The following is a 15,517-nucleotide window of genomic DNA, read 5'->3' as shown; positions in this document are numbered from 1 at the left end:
TTAACTCTGTTTCTCTGTAGGCAGCACATGCTGCCAGACCTGCTGAGTATTTCTGGCACTTTCTGTTCTCATTGCTGTCTATAGCATGATGTTTTCACTGTTTAGCATGCATATAGTCCTGCGTTATAGCTTCACCAATTTGGCAGCTCATTTTAGAAGTGTGTGGTGCTGTATGCTCTTCTACGTTCCTCATTGAACTAGGGTAGGGCATCTGGCTTGATGGCCATGAAGGATTGAGGGAAATATTGGTTGTGTGCAATTCTGCTGCTGCTGATGGCCCACAGTGCCTGATGGATGCCCAGTTTTGAGCAGTTAGATCTTTCTTAATTGATTCTACTTAACATGGTGGCAGTGTCATATGACATGATGGAGGGTAGCATAAGTTAAAGACAGGACTTGGCCTCCATGGGAACTGTGTGGTGCTCATTCTTACCAATGCTTCATTGGACAGATGTATCTGTGATGGGTAGATTGGTGAAGATGTAGTCAAATAGGTTATTCCCTTTTGTTAAGATTGAGTCAGTCCTACATAATTCTATCTCATTGCTTTTCGACTGTTGTAATATCATGTTTTAAAATGATGTTTCAAATTGATGGTGTCATGTCTGATTATTTTCAGGCTGCTTCTTCCGGGTGGTGGAACAAACCTCATAACATCTCAATTTGCCAAAATTGCAGCCTTGTTTTATGATCTTGCACTTCAGGTAACTTCATGAAGTATATGTGTTGTTTTTTAAAAAAAAAGTAGACCAATTTAGCATGGATGACCTTGCATTTGTATGGTGCCTATCATCATCAAAGCCTCGAGAAATGTGTGTATGGATTTTCAAGATGCATTTAATAAGCTTCTGTATAGGAGATTTAGTGATATAATTATGGCATATACTTTTAAAGAAAGGCTGCATGGTTGGAAGTTAGTTGAAGGACAGCAAACCGAGTTGTTGATTGCTGGATTTTTTCTGGACTAAGGGATCATGTAAGTTTTGACACCATTGCTCTTGGTTTATATTCCAATGTATACCTAAAGATGGCACAATATCAACATTTGCCGACACAAAAATAGGGTGCATGATTAACCATGAAGAAGACTGTAAGTGACTTCAGAGGATATTGTAGATTGTGGAGATAGATGTCAGATGAAATTAAATGTGGAGCAATACAATTGCAGTAGAGGAGCAGAGATGTTTAAGGGTTCGGATATAAAAATGTTTATATGTGAGCAGACAATTTGATAGTGCTTTTTAAAAAAAAACATATGGGATCCCAGGTTTTATAAATCAGCATATCGAATATAAAAGTAATGGGGTAACGCTAAAACTGAACAAATCATTAGTTAGGCCGCAGTTAAAATACTGTGCCCAGTTCTGCAATTCTTTCTCTAGGAGAGGGGATGATACCAGTGATGAGAGGCTTCGCCTATCAGGTGAGACTAGAAAAATTAGTGATCTCTTTATTAGAACAAAGAAGATTAAGAGGCGATTTAGTATAAGAATTCAAGTTTGAGAGGTTTGATAAGCTAAGTAGGGAAAAGTTATTTCCACTGATTGATGAGTTTATAACTAGAGGACCTAAGTTCAATCATCACTAAAAGAATAAAAGGAGAAGTAAGGAGAATACATTTATTGCAATTGTAGAATATTGGACTTCTGGTAACAGTGATGGAATTTTTTTCAAGTTGAAAAGTATTTTACATGTTTCTTTTACATTTTCAAAGAGCAAAGAAAGGTGACTAAATGGATAGATGTTTCAGAGAGCTGACAGATGTGATGGTAAAATGCCTCCTATGCTGTAAAATGCCATGATTCAAAGTGCTTCACAACTAATGAATTATTTTTGAAATGCAGTCACTTTTACTTTGTGCAAATCATCTCCCATATTTGCTTGAGTGAGATCCTGCAAATAGCAATGAGATTAATGACAAATTAATTTGTTTGGTGATTTTGCTTGAGGGAGGAATGTTGGTCATGATATTGGGAGAGCTCCTGTTCTTCTTCAGACTAGGGCTTTATGATCTTTTGCATTCATCTGAACAGGTAGATGGAGTCTCAGTTTAAAGTGTCATTCCACCCCCAACAATGCAGCTGTCAATACTGCACTCGAGTGTGCTCACAATCTTGTTACTCAAGGTGAGCGTGTTACCAACTAAGCCACATTAACAGCCTATAATATGTGTTCCAATTTAAAAAATTAGAGAGCCGCTGTACGTAGATAAAATATTCATAACCAGGTTCAGTCGAACGTCCCAAGTCATTCTAGCAATCTGTTCCTTTGTTATGCTGTACAAAACCGTATTACAACCACAAAAATAGAAGGGGGAATAAGGATTTATTGCTTCTACCACTGATAGACCCTGACTCCTTCAGAGATTTATCTATATCTGGACCATGCTACTTGAGTAGCTTGGATTTTTTTTTTTTTAGGTCATCCTTATTTCAGCAGTAAAAAAAAATTTGTCTTAATCTGCATAACCTTTGCTAAGAATTCCTGATTTCCTCATTTAATTAGTGTGCGCCCTTGTGCGGCATTATGTCAATCAGTCACTCAGTAGGAGGGGCCAACAACATGGGTATTAGAATATAATCTAATGTAATGCATGAAAGACAAATAGAGAATGGGTGATACAGTCAGTTTGGGATAGCCACAAAGCTCAGCTCCACAATTCCCATACTTTCAACACTATGGGTGCTGTTTTGGTCCCAAAAAGGAGTCTGCCCCACCATTCACTGGACACCGTTTTGGGGAGGTCAGTAGTGTGCGTGTTAGGATCATCCACCGGAAGTATGCAGAGTAGGCAGATTGTGATGTCAGTCAGCATGTACCAATTTGAGGGCAGTGCTGCCATTTACAATCTTGCTAGGTAATGCCCTCCCTTAAATACACACAGCTGAACATGCATTCAGCAGCAGGAAGGACCCCCCCCCCTCCACACACACACACACACTCCCCTGCCAGTGCTATTTAGAGGGATTATCAACCATTCTCTGGTGATTTGTTAATTAATTTTGACTGGCTCTGAATTATACAATGGTTACAGCATAGAAAGAGGCCATTGTGCCAGTCATGTCCATGCTGGTTCTCTGCAAGAGGAACTCAGCTTGACCCATTCCATTGCCTTTTTCCCATAGCCTGCAAATGTTTTCTCTTCAGGTAATTATCCATTTCCCTTTTGAAAGCCATGATATAATATGCCTCCGCCACAATCTCAGGCAGTACATTCCAGATCCTAACCACTTGCTGCATAAAAAGGTTTTTCCTCATATCCCTCTGGTTCTTTAGCCATTCACCTTAAATAGGTGTCATCTGTTTCTCGACCTTTCCACCAATGGGAACAGTTTCTCCCTATCTATTCTGCCCAGGCCGCTAATCACAGGATCACGTCATGATTTTGAACAGCTCTATCAAATCTCCTCTCAACCTTCTTTTCTCTCAGGAGAATAACCACAGCTTCTCTAATCTATTCCTGTAACTGAGGTCCCTCATCCTGGGAACCAGTCTTGTAAATCTTTTCTGCACCCTCTCTAATGCCTTCACATCCTTCCTAAAGTGTGGTGCTCAGAATTGGACACAATACTCCGGTTGAGGCAGAACCAGTGTTTTATAACGGTTCGCTATAACCTCATTGTGTTTATAAAGCCCAAGATCCCAAATGGTTTAATAACTGCTTTCTCACCCTGCCCTGCCACCTTCTTCACAGCCCCCCACCATTATAGCCACCAGAGTCCTGGTATTTATACTCATGATAGTCCTCAACATACTTTTAACAAGCTGCCATGGTTACACCATTCACGGACTCAAACATTTAAACTCACCACAGCCTACAGCATTTGCAGTTACCAGAGCCACTGACATTTATAAGTGCCAGATTTTCCTACCATTTGCAGTTACCATAACCCCAACCAGTTACAGGCATATGGATGCTGTGTTGATATTCATAGGTCAGTAAAGGTACTGTTGATAGTCTGGCCTGGATTAACTTAGACTGCTTGGGAATGGGAATGCACAATGAGGTGGCATATTAGCTTAAATCCACCTTAGACTGATGGGTTCCCTCACCTGTAAGGGTCCGAGATGAAATAAGTTTGGCGCTCTCAACCAAGTGCAAAATATTACTCCAGGTACTGAGTGTAAGATAACGGGCTGGATTTTATGCTCCATTAGAAGGCGGGTTTTTTGGCCCGGGGTTGGGGGGGGTGCTGGAAAATCAGCATGGAGTCATCCACCATGGAACATAATGCTGGTTTCCGATTTTCTCGGAAGCAGTGAAGTTCCGTGGCGGCACCTCCGTCGCGATGTGACGGGATCATATTTTAAATTTGTTACATACTGTTTTGCATGAATTTGTATCTAATCCGCGATCCTTCTAGGCATTCGCATTCTTTGGCAATGGCACGTGGCACCACGTGCCTTCACTTTCCCGTCTTTGGAAAGCTGGCGCCACTGAGGCGAGAGTCCTTAATGCCTGCGAAGGTTTGGTAAGTTATCCTTTGTCATCTTGTGGAATTTTTTTTTAACCATGGACATTGCCATTAAGCTCAGTCTGCAACAGTGAGGGGAGGATTGAACTCTGCAAGTGCATACTGTTTGTGGAGGGAAGGGGAGATCTCTAAGTGGATACTGTTGGAGTGGAGAACTCGGCAACTGTATAGATTGTTTTTCTCGGGCGTCCAGTGCAGGTAACTTAAATGGTATTGGTATGGTCACGATGGCTCACATTTATTGAATAGTTGAGAGCAAGATCAGTCCATACCATAGAGCTCATGCCAGAATCCTGCAGAACCAAAATTAGCATAAACCTTTTCCCAGATAGGTGCATTTGACCTTTTGACGGAAACCGAAGTTACAATGAGGATAGAGATGGGTATGATTCACCGTTTTCCTGGATCTCCTTGCTGTGATGAGGCATCTCTGCCAGAGGCGGGCCCAAGAGGCAGCTGCGGCGCAAGAGGAAGCTCCTAGACGTGAGCAGCAGCAGCCACCAAGGTGAAGAAGAGCCAAGATACGCCAGTGGGTCTATAGGACTCGGATGACATACCTACAGATGTCTGAACAACAGGCAGAGAGGTTGACTGCAGATGTCTCGAGAAGCCATCACACACTTCTGCACACTGCTGAATGATGATTTGCAACCAATGGGTTATGGTAGTCACCTTATGCCTGTGGACCTCAAAATTACCATAGCCCTATACTTTTAAGCCTCTGGATCATTCCAGGGATCCACTGGTGACGTGTGGGGTCTCTCAATCCGCAGTGCATCGCTGCATCAAGGAGGTGACCAATGCTCTGTTCATGAGGGGCGACGACTATGTACACTATAAGGCAGACCCTGAGAGTCAGGCCAAGAGGGCCAATGGATTTGGGGCCATTGCAGGATTCCCACAGGTCCAAGGTGTGATCGACTGCACATATGTGGCCGTCAAGGCTCCCATGGACCAACCGGCCGCCTTCATAAACAGAAAGGGGTCTCATTCGATTCATATCCAACTAGTATGCGACCACAGAAAGCACTTCCTACAAGTGTGTGCCTGCTCCCTGGGCAGCTGCCATGACTCATACATACTGCATCAGTCCCAGGTGCCACTGCTTTTCACTCTCTTTCATCCACCCCCCCTTGCCGCCTTGCTGGCCTTCAAGGATGAATTCTTGGGGATAAGGGTTACCCCTTGATGACATGGCTTCTGACACCAGTGGGGAACCCCAGCAATGATGCTGAACAGCGTTAACAATGCCTGCCACAGTTCCACCTGAGTGACCATCGAGCAGGCCATTGATGGGCTCCTTGGCCTGTGATGACTTTGGCAGTTGTCCTCTGGGTGCCTGAGGCCTGAAGGGCCTTGGCTGCCTGATGGTTTCCTGCACTGGTGCAGGGCTGTCCTCAGGCATCACGACTGCTGGAGCTGGACTCATTGGCGGAGGGGCTGAGGAGCCAGTGTCCACACTGAAATCGCCCTGGGGGAACTGCACTGTTTTAAAATTAGAGGACGTCTTTAAGGACAGAGATAAGGAGAAATTTTTTCTCTGAGGATTATGCGACTTTGGAACTCTCTGCCTCAGACGGTGGTGGAGGCAGGAACATTGAATATTTTTTAGGTGGAGGTAGATAGATTCATATTTGGCAAGGGAATCATGGGGTATTGGCGGTAGATGGGAGTGTGGAATTTGAAACACAATTACATCAGCCATGATCTTATTAAATGGCGGAGCAGGCTCAAGGGGCGGCATGGCCTACTTCTCCTAATTCTTATGTTCGAAAGTAGAATGCATCCTCTGCTGACTCTCGAGGCTTGTTGGAACCTCCCTGCTCACTGGAGAAGGACTAAGAGTGGGAGCATTCTCTCTCCAGGCTCCTGGTCCTTCTCTCGTCCTGTCACTGCTGATTCGAAGTCATGGCCAAGGTGAGAGTTTGCAGGTCATGGCACATCTGTGGAATGTGGCTCTCCATGAGGGTCCTAACCTCTCAATGGATGAAGCCATGCGCTCATATGCCTGGCACATGGCATGGATGGATTCCTCCATCGTCCGCTCAAGGATGCGCATGGCCTCTGGCATCTCTGCCAGATGTTGCCTTACCTCTCCCTGCAACTCCAGCTGTTCTATGTATTGACACCAGAGGCTCATCATCAGCCTGAGGCTCTGTATGGGCCTGGACATCCACAGTCCCTCCGACTGTCTGAGGCCTCGGCTGTCTCAGCCTCAGCCAGCTTCTCGGATGCGTGTGTGGTGCTCTCACCAGCTTGTAACCCTGATTCAAAAGCCGATCGGATACACATCAAGGTGAGAGTAGCTGTGCTGGTGGAAGGTGCAGGAGAGTCATGGGACAGAGCATCATCTAAGTGTTCCTCGTCCTCAGAGGTTGTCATCGTTTCCTCATTGTCTCTAATCATTTGCAAGATACAATATAAAGAACAGACATTTAGGTGTTATGGTACACATGTCCCAATGATGACAGCATTGCGATTCTCTACAAAATGTAATTTAGATTCATTTTGTGAATAATCACCCTATTCATTTGGGACTCCGAGCTCGATGTGTCAATTGGCACGTCCTCCTTGGCTCCTGGTTAACACTAAAGCCTCCTCGTCGGCCTGAGACAGAGGCCGCAGGTCGGGCACCCCGCCACCAGTCCTGGCCCTCTCCGTACTGTTGTGGGCGCATTTCTGAAAGATCAAGGATGCAGTTATTCAGTTCCAAACGTCTCTACGTCACATCAATACTAACATGGACCCCTCTTCTGCACCTGGGGGATGTCGCTGGTCTCATACAGACTCTGTCTGTCATGGGTCTCAATTGGGCTAAGATATGAACAAGGGAGACTTATGCTGTCAGTAATTAGCTATTGTTACGATATGACCCTCCTGTCATTAAAATGGTTGTGTCAACTGTGTGGCTTTATGCTTGTGCGCATGCAGAGCGTAGGAGGTCATTGATCCTCTTCCTGCACTGCACCCAGTTACGACTGGTAACCCCATGGCTATTGACCTCCTCTACAATATCCATCTAGTCTTGCTTGGTCCAGCTGGAGGAGGTATTCTTGCCATTGCTGGGGAGAAGGATCTGCCATATTTCCCTTGCAGCCTGCAGGGGAATCAGCAGGGAGGCTTCACTGAACCGTGGTGCCACCGTTGCTCTGACAGCTGACAGGGTCAGAATGATGCCCGATGGGATGTTTGCTCAGCTACAAAATTATTGCAAACCACAGAAGTATAGTTCAATACAGTTAGATTCAGGCAAAAACATTCCCATCAGGTATAGTTTAATACAGTTAGATTCAGAGTAAAACTCTCCCTTCTGGTATAGTTTAATACAGTTAAATTCAGGCAAAAAATATTCCCGTCAGATATAGTTTAATGCAGTTAGATTCAGAGTAAAACATTCCCGTCAGATATAGTTTAATGCAGTTAGATTCAGAGTAAAACATTCCCGTCAAATATAATTTAATACAGTTAAATTCAGGCAAAAAACATTCCCGTGAGGTATAGTTTAATGCAGTTAGATTCAGAGTAAAACATTCCCGTCAGATATAGTTTAATGCAGTTAGATTCAGAGTAAAACATTCCCGTCAAATATAATTTAATACAGTTAAATTCAGGCAAAAAACATTCCCGTGAGGTATAGTTTAATGCAGTTAGATTCAGAGTAAAACATTCCCATCAGATATAGTTTAATGCAGTTAGATTCAGAGTAAAACATTCCCGTCAGATATAGTTTAATGCAGTTAGATTCAGTGTAAAACATTCCCGTCAAATATAATTTAATGCAGTTAGATTCAGAGTAAAACATTCCCGTCAGATATAGTTTAATGCAGTTAGATTCAGAGTAAAACATTCCCGTCAGATATAATTTAATGCAGTTAGATTCAGAGTAAAACATTCCCGTCAGATATAGTTTAATACAGTTAGATTCAGAGTAAAACATTCCCGTGAGGTATAGTTTAGTTTAGTTTAGAGATACAGCACTGAAACAGGCCCTTCGGCCCACCGAGTCTGTGCCGACCATCAACCACCCATTTATACTAATCCCACGCTAATTCCATATTCCTACCACATCCCCACCTGTCCCTATATTTCCCTACCACCTACCTATACTAGGGGCAATTTCTAATGGCCAATTTACCTACCAACCTGCAGGTCTTTGGCATGTGGGAGGAAACCGGAGCACCCGGAGGAAACCCACGCAGACACAGGGAGAACTTGCAAACTCCACACAGGCAGCACCCAGAATTGAACCCGGGTCGCTGGAGCTGTGAGGCTGCGGTGCTAACCACTGCGCCACTGTGCCGCCCTATAGTTTTATACAATTAGATTCAGCGTAAAGCATTCCCTCCTGGTTGTTTGTGCTTGTGATATTCGAATTGTAATTAGTTGAGAACTGTTTCATTGAATTGTGTTTTTTTTATTTCGTTACACACCTGAAGGAGATGAATTTTCGTGCTGCTGAACGGAACCCCTCTCCTTCCAGGCACTTAGTGTAGCAGCAGCAGCAAGTGATACAGACTTCTCCCAGGCAGAAAAATGACTCCAAATAAGGGTGAAAAATCAGACCTCGAACATGGGGAAGTTGAGAAATGGAGAAGCTGGGATTGGGGAATTGAAACATGTATGGGAGAACAGCTTTGAGGAGGTTTTGAAAGTAGGGAGGGTACAGGCCAGTTTAGCAAAGGGAACTGCTTAGTTAGTTCCCGGGCAGGATTGGAGTGCCTGACTGGGAGTGTTCACTGCGCTGGCACAAAACTAGTTGGCAACTGGACGGGTGCATGAAGGGCATCGGGCCGGAAGAGATCACAAAGGTCAGGATGCACTGAGGTCATGGAAAGCTTTGAAAGCAAGTCTTGAGAATTTTGAAATCAATTTTCTCGAGTATGAGGAGCCAGTGCAGCCTGGAAGACAGGAGAACATGGGATTTAGTATACGTCAGGTGGGATTGAGCATTAATAACTCCCATCAGGTGTAGATAAATACAGTTAGATTCTTGACAGTTAACTGTCGAGCTTTGTTTGAAATTTAAACCAGGTAGCTTGACTCTGGTCAAGGCATTGCCCTGAGGAAATGAACCAACAAATGGCTGTCACCTATTTAGTTTAGCTGAAACAGGCACAATGTTCTTTCTGTCTGCTAAGAACAGGACCCTGTGTATTAATATATGTAGCTTCCAGTGCGCTCAAATGTGCCAAACTGCGAGCCCTACTGACCATCTTAAATTGGTTGTCAGCGTAATTCTTAGCACACTGACGATTATTTAGCACATGTTGTCCAATTCACGTCTAATATTGGACATTGTGTTTTGAGTTTTGCAACCACGGGCTGGTTGGGTACAGCCTGTACCTTGCCTGTTGCAACCAGCGGAAGGGACATGTTGTTTGATATGATCTGCCGGTCTTTGGGACATATGGCTTATATACCTAGCATCACACTGGCATTGAAATTCATATATCACATTACTCATTTGTGTGATAGGCAGAATGTCTTTTTGGCTTGACAGCAGCATCCTGTTAGTGGCGACCACCACACATGTTGGTGCATTCTCCATGGCAATGCCTCTACCAGAGTTTACTTGCCAACCAATCAGCACTCTCTTCTCGTACGGTATAAAATTGTTGCTTTCCCTTACATTGATATTCTTTCAGATTGCCCTGATTAAGTGCAAGATGAAACATTTTGACAACATGTCTCTATGTTCAGCAATACTCAAGTTCTGTACTCCCAAATGACTATTTGTATATCTTCTGAAGAAGGGTCACTGACCTGAAACGTTAACTCTGCTTCTCTCTCCACAGATGCTGCCAGACCTGCTGAGTATTTCCAGCAATTCTTGTTTTTATTTCAGATTTCCAGCATCCGCAGTATTTTGCTTTTATTTTACTATTTGTATACAGTTCGATTCAGAGTAAAGTGCTCCCAGCATAACTAGTGAAAAGTCATCGACATGAAACGTTAACCCTGTTTCTCTCTCCACAGTTGCTGCCAGACCGCTGAGTATTTGCAGCATTTTGTTTTTATTTCAAATTTCCAGTATCTGTAGTATTTTGCTTTTGCATACATGGTTACAAATTGACACTCATTCAGGGAGGCAAATGGATACTGGTATGGAAGCTCCAAAAATCTCCTCCACTGCAATAGTGAATGCTGTTTTGAGCTTGTCTCTCCCAATCAGTTCTCATGCTGTCCCACTACATTAACATTCTTGGAGTAATCACTGTGTTTTAAAGAATGCATGCATTACATGAACTGAAGAATGCATTTCATTCCCTCACACACACACATCCCTTAGCCAGGACGAGCATTAAAGTATCCAAAGTCAGTTCAATAATTATATTTCAACAGGAAAAAGAATCAGTTCTGCAAAAGACGACATTCCGGGGAGAACTTTTCTTTGGCCTCCTTGTCTCGGGAGACAATGGGAAAGCGCCTGGAAGTGGTCAGTGGTTTGTGGAGCAGCGCCTGGAGTGGCTAGAAAGGCTAATACTGGAGTGACAGACTCTTCCACAGGTGCTGCAGATAAAATTGGTTGTCAGGGCTATTTCGCAGTTGGCTCTCCCCTTGCGCTTCTGTCTTTTTTCCTGCCAACTGCTAAGTCTCTTCGACTCGCCACACTTTAGCCCTGCCTTTATGGTTGTCCGCCAGCTCTGGTGATCGCTGGCAACTGTGATCAATGTCACAGGACTTCATGTCGCGTTTGCAGACGTCTTTAAAGCGGAGACATGGATGGCCGGTGGGTCTAATACCAGTGATGAGCTCGCTGTACAATGTGTCCTTGGGGATCCTGCCATCTTCCATGCAGCTCACATGGCCAAGCCATCTCAAGCGCCGCTGACTCAGTAGGGTGTATAAGCTGGGGCTGTTGGCTGCCTCGAGGACTTCTGTGTTGGAGATACGGTCCTGCCAACTGATGCCAAGGATTCTCCGGAGGCAGCGAAGATGGAATGAATTGAGACGTCGCTCTTGGCTGACGTACGTTGTCCAGGCCTCGCTGCCGTAGAGCAAGGTACTGAGGACACAGGCTTGACACATGCGGACTTTTGTGTTCCGATTTAGCTGAAGGAAGAAACTGGAAAATTGCCTTTGATTTCCTTCCTGGTTTAGTAGTAGAATAGAAATGTTACACGAATGTGAATCCACTATGAACCAACTATAATTTTCCTCCTGGGGCCCTCATCCTCTACAGGTTGGGTTTAGCACATTTATTACTGGGTTAGAGCAAAACACAGTCCGGGTGCAACCAGCTGATGGACAGCTTCCCAGTTTTTGGAAGAATGGCTGCAGTACTTCTTGTGATACCACCTTAACAGAGTACTTCACACATCATCACAGGAAATGACATCAACCAACACATACAAGCTTAGTTGGAGTTGTTAATCACCTAGTCACACGTAGTATAGAACTGTCTTGTAAACCTGTTGCTTAGTAATAAAGAATCTTTCAACTCAAGATTGCTTGGTGTGTTATTGCTGTGAAGAAGGCAATAACACAACAGTACCTATTGTGTGTTTCTAATATGTTCTGCCATTATTTCAGATTTACAGCATTCACTTAGTTTTGGGTTCCCCTATATTCTATTTGTTTCTCCCATCCCCTGCAAATGCATTCACTTTCATTTTGACAGCATCTTTAATTTGTACATCATCTTCCATGCCTTTTCACTGTCTGTCTTAGTTATTTTCACACCTTTTTGTTCTTTTAATGTCTTCATTTTCTCATTGAGATGCTCTTCTTATATCGTCTTATCAGTTATTAGCCTGTTCCAGCTTTTCTATAAACCTAATTTCTACTGATCACTTAACTCCTCTATAAGTCTGTATTCTTGACTGTCTTGTTCTTCCCTTCATTTTCTTCAGTCCTATCAAGGGGTTCATCTCTCTTCCAATTTCCAGTTCTAATGGAGGGTTACACAGGAAATGTTAGTCAAGGCTTTCTCTTTATAGATGCTGACAGGCTGTGTATTTTTAACATTCTATCCCTTTTTATTTTCAGCATTTGTAGTTTAACAAACTACTTTAAAAATAAGAGGAAAACTCAGTGATTATGTTTATAATAATGTTCTACATTCTTGAAAACATGAAAACGCTAGATTTCAGCATCTAATATAAATTTGCCTTGTCAGTTTTCAGAATTAAGTTTTTTTAGTAATAACTAATTTGATTAGTTTTCTTCAAGCATGTAACACTTCAATATATTAATGGGTAATAAATTGGTTCTAAGGATACTTTGGTGCCTTTGTATGTATATCTATGATATCCCAAGTTATATATCTTGTATTTCCAGATTCACCATCAGCCACAATGTCAGGGGCGTAAAAGACTAGTCCATTAGTGACTTATCACTATCATATCAGCACTGTTTATAAACCATGAACATGCATACAACATTTTTTTTTATACTCAACATGCAGCAATTGGACAGAAGTTAAAAATGGTAGATGGGATGAGAGAAGTGACACGCTTAAATGGAAGGACCTTGGTTGCCAGCATCGTTTTGTTTGCTAAATGTAATGGAATTGTATAAATTCAGTAGAATTGTATCTGTCAACATAACTTATGCAAGAATACTTTAGATGAAATATAAAGCACTAGTTGTGCTAGTAGTTGGTAACTATCAAGACTGGAATTAAGACTGCAAATTTTCTGGTTTCAATAGGCTAACGATCATGGGTCTTACTTCCCAGTGTGGGGAACTTGTCTTGGATTTGAAGAGCTGACTGTTCTTACCAGTGGAGAAAAACTTCTTATTGCTACAAACACTTCAAATCTGCCTCTTCCTTTGAAATTCACCCAAGGTAAAAAGAAGGCTGAATGTGTGTGCGTAATTTTGACTTTGGGAATGAAAATCTGGAGCAATGTATAACGGGCAGCTGAATCAATGGCCCCCTGTGTAGCCACCTCATGAGAACATCATGACCATTCTTTAACAAACAGGAAGCGGTTCAAAAATGAATTGGAAACATTACTGACATCTGAAAGCTTTCTTGGTTATTAAATGTTATAAATAATAGAAATATCCGCTTGAAAATAGTAGCTAGTTTTAGACTTCCGTGTGATTACTTTTCTGTAAGTTTAAAGTGTCCTGTTCATCCACCTGCACTGGCAACTTGTTCCACTTTTTTTGTTATTTACCTGAGCTTTCCTTATCTTGACTCTACAGCACCTAGTTCAGGTCCAGTCCTCCATCTGAGAATGGAAACTTTGCTCAATTGAGAGGGATTAAGGTCTAACCTGTTAACATTAGCCAGCGTGGAGAAGTACAACTGAAAGACGGTTTACAATATGGATTAAACCATACACCAGAATGTCAGCCTATAACATAAACTGACTGCCCGGTGCAGTATTGAGGGAGTGCTGGATTGTCTGTTGGATTAGACATTAAACCTTTTTGCCTGTTAAGATGGATATAGGTGTCAACTGTGGCTCAGTTGGTAGCATGCTCACCTCTGAGTCAGAAGGTTGTGGATTCAAGTCCCAACCCATACATGTAAGCACAAAAATAAGGCAGACGCTCCAGTACAGTACTGATTGAGTGCTGCACTGTTGGTGGTGTCGTCTTCCAGATCAAATGTTAACCAAGGCCCTATCTGCCATCTCAGGTGGACATAAAAGAACCCATGATAGCATTTCAAAGAAGAGCAGACAAATTATCCCTGGTGTTCTGGGCAATATTTATCTCTCAATTAACATCACAAAAACAGATTTTCTGATCATCATCCCATTGCTGTTTGAGAGTTTTCTGTGCGCAAGTAGCTGCCGTATTTCCTACATTACAACAGTGACTACAATTCAAAAGTTTAGCATGGGCTGTAAAGCACTTTGAGATATCCAGTGATCATGAAAGGCACTATACAAATGCAAACCTTTTTTTTTCTCTTTTCTTGCCGTCCCCTTTCTCTTTTCTCCCTCTCTCTCCTGTTCATTCTCTCTCTCCCTTCCCGTTCTCTCTGTCTGTCTCTCCTGTTCTCGCACTCTCTCCTCGCTCTCATGCCCTTTCTCTCTTGTCATAGAGTCTTAGTGTCATAGAGTCGTACAGCATAGAAACAGGCCCTTCGGCCCACCGCATCCATGCCGACCATAATACCCATCCATACTAATCCCACCTGCCTGCATTAATTCCATATCCCTCTATGCCTTGCTCATTCAAGTACCTGTCCAGATGCCTCTTAAGTGTTGCTACTGTTCCTGCCTCCACCACCTCTTCTGGCAGCTCATTCCAGATACCCACTATTCTGTGTGTGAAAAATTTACCCCTTTGATCCCTTTAAACCTCCTCCCTCTCACCTTAAATCTATGTCCTCTAGTTTTAGACACCCCTACCATGGGAAACAGACTCTATCTACCCTATCTATGCCTCTCATAATTTTATATACATCTATCATGTCCCCTCTCAGCCTCCTTCACTCCAGGGAAAACAGACCCAGCCTATCCAATCTCTCTTTATAACTCAAGCCCTCCAAGCCAGGCAACATCCTTGTGAATCTTTTCTGCATCCTCTCTAGCTTAACCACATCCTTCCTGTAGTGCGGCGACCAGAACTGCACACAGTACTCCAAGTGCGGCCTAACCAACGTTATGTACACCTGCAACCTGATGTCCTGACTCCTGTACTCAGTGCCTCGGCCGATGAAGGCAAGCATGCCATACGCCTTCTTCACCACCCTGTCTACCTGTGTTGCCACTTTCAGGGAACTATGTACTTGCGCCCCAAGGTCTCTCTGCTCAACAACACTCCCTAGGGCCCTGCCATTCACTGAAAATGTCCTGCCCTGGTTTGACTTCCCAAAATGCATCACTTTGCACTTGTCTGCGTTAAATTCCATTTGCCAATCCCTTGCCCACTTTCCCAGTTTATCTATATCCTGTTGTAACCTTCGACAACCCACTGTCCACTATACCACCAATTTTGTTGTCGTCTGCAAATTTACTAATCATGCCCACTAATCATGATCGGGCCCAGCACCGATCTCTGCGGCACACCATTGGTCTCCGGCCTCCAATCTGAAAAACAACCCTCCACTACCACCCTTTGCCTCCTGTCACCAA

At 43.3% G+C, this 15,517-nt stretch overlaps 1 protein-coding gene across 1 annotated transcript in view; it reads left to right on the top strand.

Moving 5' to 3' along the window:
* LOC137369998 (gamma-glutamyl hydrolase-like) overlaps positions 1-15,517 on the top strand; it is a 63,218-nt gene that overhangs the window by 25,888 nt on the left and 21,813 nt on the right. Inside the window, exons 4-5 of the mRNA XM_068031906.1 lie at positions 620-704; positions 13,128-13,266. Coding sequence (XP_067888007.1) covers positions 620-704; positions 13,128-13,266 — 224 coding nt within the window. The remainder of the gene's footprint in view (positions 1-619; positions 705-13,127; positions 13,267-15,517) is intronic.

Source organism: Heterodontus francisci, chromosome 5 (genome assembly GCF_036365525.1).
Source record: "Heterodontus francisci isolate sHetFra1 chromosome 5, sHetFra1.hap1, whole genome shotgun sequence".
In the NCBI taxonomy this organism is placed as follows: Eukaryota; Metazoa; Chordata; class Chondrichthyes; order Heterodontiformes; family Heterodontidae; genus Heterodontus; species Heterodontus francisci.
This window is presented reverse-complemented; position numbering and strand designations above follow the sequence as displayed.